At 40.4% G+C, this 7313-nt stretch overlaps 1 protein-coding gene across 5 annotated transcripts in view; it reads left to right on the top strand.

Annotated features, from left to right (window-relative positions):
• LOC118001954 (cAMP and cAMP-inhibited cGMP 3',5'-cyclic phosphodiesterase 10A) overlaps positions 1–7313 on the top strand; it is a 292816-nt gene that overhangs the window by 275699 nt on the left and 9804 nt on the right. Inside the window, exon 19 of one of the 5 annotated variants that reach the window (XM_034992151.1) lies at positions 2932–3008. The exons of the other annotated variants lie outside the window; for them this stretch is intronic. Coding sequence (XP_034848042.1) covers positions 2932–2950 — 19 coding nt within the window. The 3' untranslated portion in view covers positions 2951–3008. Of the gene's footprint in view, positions 1–2931; positions 3009–7313 lie in introns of those variants that run through there. 5 annotated transcript variants of the gene reach the window in all.

Genomic DNA, 7313 nt, shown 5'->3' with positions numbered 1-7313 from the left:
ATCTTCTTGGAGAACTATCCCCTTCATTATTATGAAATGGTCGTCTTTACTGCTGATAACTTTTGCTCTGAAGTCTGTCCTGTCTGAAATTAATATAGCTGTTCCCATTTGCTTGTGAATAATGTTAGTGTGGTATCTTTTTCCATTCATTGACTTTTTTTTTTTAAAGATTTATTTATTTATTTGAGAGAGCGAGAATGAGAGAGAGTACACGAGAGGGGGGAGGGTCAGAGGGAGAAGCAGGCTCCTCACTGAGCAGGGAGCCCGATGCGGGACTCGATCCCGGGACTCCAGGATCATGACCTGAGCCGAAGGCAGTTGCTTTAACCAACTGAGCCACCCAGGCGCCCTCTCCATTCATTGACTTTTAATCTCTATGTGTCTTTATATTTAAACTGGGTTTCTTGTAGACAACATATGGTTGGGCTGGGTCTTGTTCTTTAGTCCATTCTGATGACCTCTTTTAATTGGTGTATTTAGACCCCTGACATTTGAAGTGATTATAGATATAGTTGCATTAATATATGCCATGTTTGTTACTCTTTTCTATTCTTCACAGTTGTTCTTTGTTTCTATTTTTGCCTTCCACTCTTTTTCCACCTTTTGTGGCTTTAATTGATTATTTTATATGATTCCATTTTCTCTCCTTTCTTAACATATCATCTATATTTCTTTTTTTTTTTTTTTTACTTTTTTGTAGTGGTTGCCCTAGAGTGAAAGATATTTTTCAGATCCTAAAGCCAATAAGAACATGAAGTTTTGGGGCGCCTGGGTGGCTCAGTCATTAAGCATCTGCCTTCGGCTCAGGTCATGGTCCCAGGGTCCTGGGATCGAGCCCCGCATTGGGCTCCCTGCTCTGCAGGAAGCCTGCTTCTCCCTCTCCCCCTCCCCCTGTTTGTGCTCCCTCTCTCGCTGTGTCTCGCTCAGTCAAATAAATAAAATCCTAAAAAAAAAAAAAAAGAACATAAAGTTTTGCTCAACATATTTATGTGTAAGGAAAACCAAATTAAAACCATAATAAACCACTACATGTTCACTAGAATGGCCAAAATTAAAAAGACCAACAATACCCAGGTGATGGCAAGGATGTGAAGCTACTAAAATAGTAACATAGTGCTGGTGGGAGGATAAAATATACAACTGCTTTGGAAAGAACTTTGGAAGTTTCTTAAGTAGCTAAATATATGCTTGTTTTGTGACTCCATTCTCGGGTTACTCGAGAGAAATAAAAGCGTATTGTTCACACAAAGACTCGGACATAAATGTTAACAGCAGCCTTATTCATAACGTATCTAAACTGGAAGCAACCCAAATATCCAACAACAGGTGCATGGATAGACAGTTTCTGGCATTTCTACAATGGAATACTGTTCTATTCAGCAATTTAAAAAATCGGGAACTGCTGACTCATGCAACAACATGGATGAGTCACACAGACATTTCGCTGACTAAAATAGTAGATGCTATATGAAAACATTTTTATGATGCACCAGAATAGGCCAAATGAATTAATAGTGCTAATGATTGTGATAGAACTCAGACTGGCAGTTATGGGCATCGGGTGAAGGACACTGAATGGGAAAAGGGCAGGAGGGGTTTCTGGGTGATGAAGATGTTCCTTGTCTTCATTGGTGTGGTAGTTTGGGACTGTATACATTGTCATACTCCTTGAACTTTATCCTTCAAATGTATGCATTTCATTCTATATAAATTACACCTAAAGTATGAGAAACAAAAAATATACAATCCAGAAATATGATTATATGATAAATATGAATCATCTTTTTTCAAGTGTTTTGTCCTTAAACAAGATAGAGTATGTCAATTCTATCAGTAAGTCTTTAGATAAAATCATTAAAAAAATATATAGAATGGTGTTTAATTCACCAGATGAGATCAAATCTCCTTTCTGAGGAGATTAGTTTTGAGTAAGTTTTTCACTCCATTTAAAATTATTAGGGCATGAAATACTCCCACATTTGACATGGCTTTGGTGGCCTTCCATAGATCTCTTTATGGGGATTCTACAGTGATGTCCGTAAGGAATTGCATATCTGGAGCCGTTGCGTGCTGTCCTTCAAGACGGCAGGCGTCGTGTGCAGTCAGTGACTTTTCTGCAGGTTCAGAACTGCCCTCATGGCTGTGGTTGCAAACCCTTCTCCTCTGCATCTTCTAGAGCCCCTTCTTACGCTCGAGTTAACACGGACATCATTGTCCTATGACTAGGTGTATATCCCACCAGCCATCCTTGCCATGGACGCGTGTGCACTCCTGACACTCCCTAGGGAGCATTACCTGTATCAGGGCAGCTGTTTCTCCAGAAGGCCTGCAGGTTGCAGCCCTCTTTCACCTCGGTGGTAGAATGTAGCTCAGCTGGGCACTGTACAGAAGGGACAGGTACCAACTCCGAATGCGGCTAGCTTTTATATCTTACTCCTAGTTTTCTTGCTCGAGTAATTCTTGCCCAAAAGAAACATGAGCAACTGCTGCCTGCCCTGATTCCGCTAGCCATCAGCACTGATGTCGTCCAGGGGGCAGGTGTCTCCCTTGCTAGCCGGTCCATATTCACGGCAGCCAGGGGCTCTTTGCAAACCGTTTAAATAAAGGATGCTTCTCCAACGCTATTTTTTCTCTATTAGTTAATGGGTAGTCTATAAGCTGGAAATACATTTTTAAATAAATTTTAATGTTTCTGTTACTTTACTGTTTACCTCTGTTTATCAGTATAGTATCTTTTTTTGATTATGAATTCTTGTTCTCTTTTAGAGAATCTCTTTTATACTTTTAATACATCAATTTACTTGATATTGCTGAAATGTCTGTACTTAAATATATGATAATATTAGGTGATAATTTTTGTAGATATCGATTATAATTACTCCATTGCATAGTTGATAAACGACAGACAGTGGCTTCTCTCTTTATACCTAGAATTAATACTGAAACATGAAAAGGTGATATTCATCTGAGGAAATCAATGGCAGACTTTGGCCAAGAATGAAGTTACCTAACGTCTAGAGAAGTGCATCCTTGGGGTGCCTGGGTGGCTCAGTCGTTAAGCGTCTGCCTTCGGCTCAGGTCATGATCCCAGGGTCCTGGGATCGAGTCCTACATCGGGCTCCCTGCTCGGCAGGGGGCCTGCTTCTCCCCCTCCCACTCCTCGTGCTTGTGTTCCTTCTCTCGCTGTGTCTCTCTCTGTCAAATAAATAAATAAAATCTTTAAAAAAAATAAAAAATTTAAAAAATAGAGAAGTGCATCCTTTATTTAAATTAAGAATCTCTGTCTACCTGCCATAGTAAATGCATGGGGGCCTCATTCTGCTAGGTATGTTTTATGTTTCATCTGAAGAACTTGAAATGTAGGGAAACTAAGTTCTAACGTGAAATTGCTAATGTCCTCACTTGATTTAAAGTTACGGTAGCGCATGTTGCTATGTAAGGGCTCTCAATTCTAGAACAAATACAATGATTTTGTTAGGCAAATACATTTTAAGTTAGATGATTTTTTTAAAGTTTTTATTTATTGATTTGACACAGAGAGAGAGAGCACAAACAGAGGGCGAAGCAGGGAGAGGGAGAAGCAGGCTCCCCACAGAGCAAGGAGCCCCAAGTTAGGATGATTTTTAATAGCAAATCCCTCTGTGACACACATTTGCTCAAGAGTGATTTCCCTTTGACATGTAGTTATTTTTCTCTCAATGACATTTTGTGAAGAAGCAACATAGGATTCTATAAAATTAAGAATTGAGAACTTGAATTTAAAGTTTACTTTAGTGAGCTCATCACTGCACCATGCTTATGCTTATATCAAAGAGTTATTTGTATTGTGTCATTGGAAACAGTAGGAGTCAAACATCTCATGTACGGTTTTGACTCTGCAGCTGTTCAAATAATATTTTCAGAGAATCCATAGCATCCTGAGTCTGGTTTAATGTTTCAAAAATAGCCACAATGGGTTGTATTATCAGAAAAGTAGTTATCATAAACATGATTTATTTAAGTTACTTAATACTGTGATTTAAAATTCCTTGAAGATAAGTTTAAAAACAAGAAAAGATCATTAAAATGATAATTTAAGGGGGAAAATGATTTAACCTAGTCTCTTTTCAAATATTGTGTATGACGGGATTTTAAAATTAAACAGAAGAGTTAAAATAAGGCTAGATAGTAGTTTCTAAACAAAACACCTGCTAAAACACACCCCAAAAGCTTGCTCTTTACTTAACCACTGGACCCCAGTTTACCCAACCTCAGCCACATTGTAATGAAGACCACCTCGTAGTAGAAACCTGGTCTTTGATGAGCTCTTTGTGGATGAGCATTCTAAGATAAGCAGGCATGTATTTATTTTCCTTTTCCTTTTTCTTTTTTCTATTTTCCATGACAGTTCTGTGCTGGACTATCCACTTTAACCTGGGTCCCCAAACACTAATGGAACAGATTTTCTTAGATTAGTAGAAAGTTTGACTTTAAACCCATTTTTCTGTTGATACATGAATGAAGAGGAGTAATTTGAGGTGGAATAAAGAGGCGAATAAAGAGGTGTAACAACTTAAAAGTTGTTTGAGTTTCAAACGTATTTTTCAGTGTGAACGACAGCTTTCTAGCTCTCCCTTCTGGGTACTCCTGTCATCTGAGTAGCCTCCTTTTGGCCTCCAGATCCACTGACCATGTTTTCCACTTTGACCTGTAGGGGCTGGGTCACCCAGCAATCTTGCCCTCCCTCCAGCTTCTGGATTCAGAGACTGGTGGCACTAACAAGAGATGAGAGGGTGGGAGGACAGAAGAGTTGGTGCATTTGTTCCCCTGGTTTCACAGTGCTTCTGGGGAAAGCTCCGTATCCTTGCCCCTTCGGGCTCAGGGCAGGGCCTGCTTGCTGCCACTGACCCTCGGTGCCTCCCCATCCTTAGCCTCCCTTCAGCTTGTCCGTCGGTCCTCCCGTCCCCCTGGGTGTGCCGTCTCTTTCATGTTAGGGTAACCTTGGCTGATAACCTTGGATTGAAGTAGGTAATGTTAACGGTGTTTTAAAACCGGGCCACGTTATTAGGGAGGCCGGAATGATGTCAGAGCCTAGTGAACAGTGAGGGTAGAGAAGTCTTCTGTTTGGAGCTTACTGTGGAAATTAGCTAGTCCTTCAGTCTTTTTGAAATCCAGATATTGACACAAATGAAGAATTGTAATGATAATCATATGAGAACTCATTCTTTGTGTATATATATGTAAATATATAATATATAATCTTCATGTCTCTATTTGAAATCTTTTATAAAGTTACTTATGTTTCATCTGGTCCAGCTTCATGTTTCTGCTTTTCTTCCAATACGACATTGTATCCGTGGCTGATGAACTTTTGTAGAGTGGTGGGGGGCAGTCGGGGCATGGGGAGCATAATGGGAGAGTAACCCACCTGAAATCCTGCATGCTGTGTGGTTTCCTCTCCTTTGGTAAAGTTTTGCGATTCTGTGATCTTCTGATGTGGGAGGAGAATTTTAAGGTAGGACGGCCCTGGTGAGAGGTCAGAATGTCTGCACACCCTGATGGATCCTGTGTCTTTAGTTCCACCTGGTCTGGGATTATGCATGGGGGTTGAGTAGAAGGGAGAGGGACGGGGGGAGGGGGGCTTTGTCACCATAACACCTGCAGATGTTACCGTGTTTCACCTTGGCTCTACCTGACACCCAGAGCCTTCCACCTGTCCCTGTCTCCTGCAGCCATCGGAATCATGCTGCTATCCTCTCTCATTGGACCACTGTGGTCTCCTAAGTGATCTCTCCCCATCCTCCCTTGCCCCTATGATTGTACAAGTCATTCTCCACCAAGATCTCTCTACCACGTGGAGCATGTCACTCCTCTGCTCGCAGCCTCCGCTGTGTGACCATCTGACTTGGAATAGTAGACTTCTGCCTTGTCTCCAGACCGGGCAGCACCCTGTGCTGTGCCTCATCCCTCCACATCAGCCAGACCGGCTTGTTGTTCCTCAAGCTCACCATGTTCCTCATAGACACATTAGAACTTCCACACCTACTCATCTCTAGTGGGACTCTCACAGATCTTCATGCCTCTTTTACAATAATTTTTACAAGCTTGTTCAATGAAACTTTTTACCTTATTTTCTGCGTGTCCATATTAGAATGTTAGTTCTATAAAGAGCAGGGTACTTGATTCATTACTATAACTGTGCCTGATACATAGAGGCACTCAAAAAATTTTGGAATAAATGAATGTAGTCAAACTCCCTGAAATTACTTACCAAAGAATCATCTATAACATAGGCATTGCATTGGGCTCTTTGTTATTTTTGCTGACCCGGTTATACAAGATTGTACCTAGAGTTTAGTTAGCATAAATTCCATCCCTTTCAGAGTTGATTATCAGAACGCATGATGAATTAAGCGGCTATCCCAGTTAGACCTACCTTCCATTCGTGGAAAGAAATAAAATTATTCCAATTTACATTAATATTTCCAGGCAACCATGACCATCTAACTGATTTGTCATTGAGAGTAAAAGATAAGTAATTTATTAAAGGCATTTAATAAAAACGTTCTTACCTGTTTATTCTTACTTTTTTGGTTACCAGTAAAATAATTACTGTTGAATTGTTTTGTCTAAGTAATTTTGACAGTGAAATCTGAATGACAACTGGGGTCATAATCTTCTCAACCTTAATAGTAACCACACTACCTGTGAAATCCCGTCCAGGGAGAAAATTGGTTCCTTGCGTCCTACAGTGTGCCCAGTTCTGTTAACATTTCTTGTTTTGTGGATTTACGAGATAAATCTTTTTTGAGGTAAAGCTTGTTAGAATGTTCAGCCAACAAAAGTAAATGTTGAGGTGTATATGTGAATATAAATGAGATTGAATTATTTCAATCTTATGAAACAGCCATAGTTTTGTTTTCATGTTCTGTTTCTGTTTAATGAATTTACCTGTTGAATAAACAGATGACAAATTCGTTCTTCTAGAAGCCCAAATCCAGAAATATTCTTCCTTTAAACCACAAAGTGCTTATTAGGAAACTCCCGCATCAAGAAAATACGGAGTTTCCTGATCACGTTGAGGAATTTGGATCTTCACACGGCATCTGTTTGGGGTCACAAGAAGGGTGCACAGAAGTCTCATCAGCCATTTAGTCTGCCCCAATAAAGACGTGTTCTTAAGGAAAGTGAGGTTGTAAAAGTGATTTTAATTAAGGAAATGGCCTAAAGGAAGCGGACTGATGGGAACTAAAGGAGCCTTGCAAGGGATCGGTGTCCCAGACGCAGGTAACAGACCAGGCAGGGTCTCCCAAATAGCCAGGAATCTGTGCGTG

The sequence above is a fragment of the Mirounga leonina genome, unplaced genomic scaffold (genome assembly GCF_011800145.1).
Source record: "Mirounga leonina isolate KUSES-001 unplaced genomic scaffold, KU_Mleo_1.0 Mir_55, whole genome shotgun sequence".
In the NCBI taxonomy this organism is placed as follows: domain Eukaryota; kingdom Metazoa; phylum Chordata; class Mammalia; order Carnivora; family Phocidae; genus Mirounga; species Mirounga leonina.
This window is presented reverse-complemented; position numbering and strand designations above follow the sequence as displayed.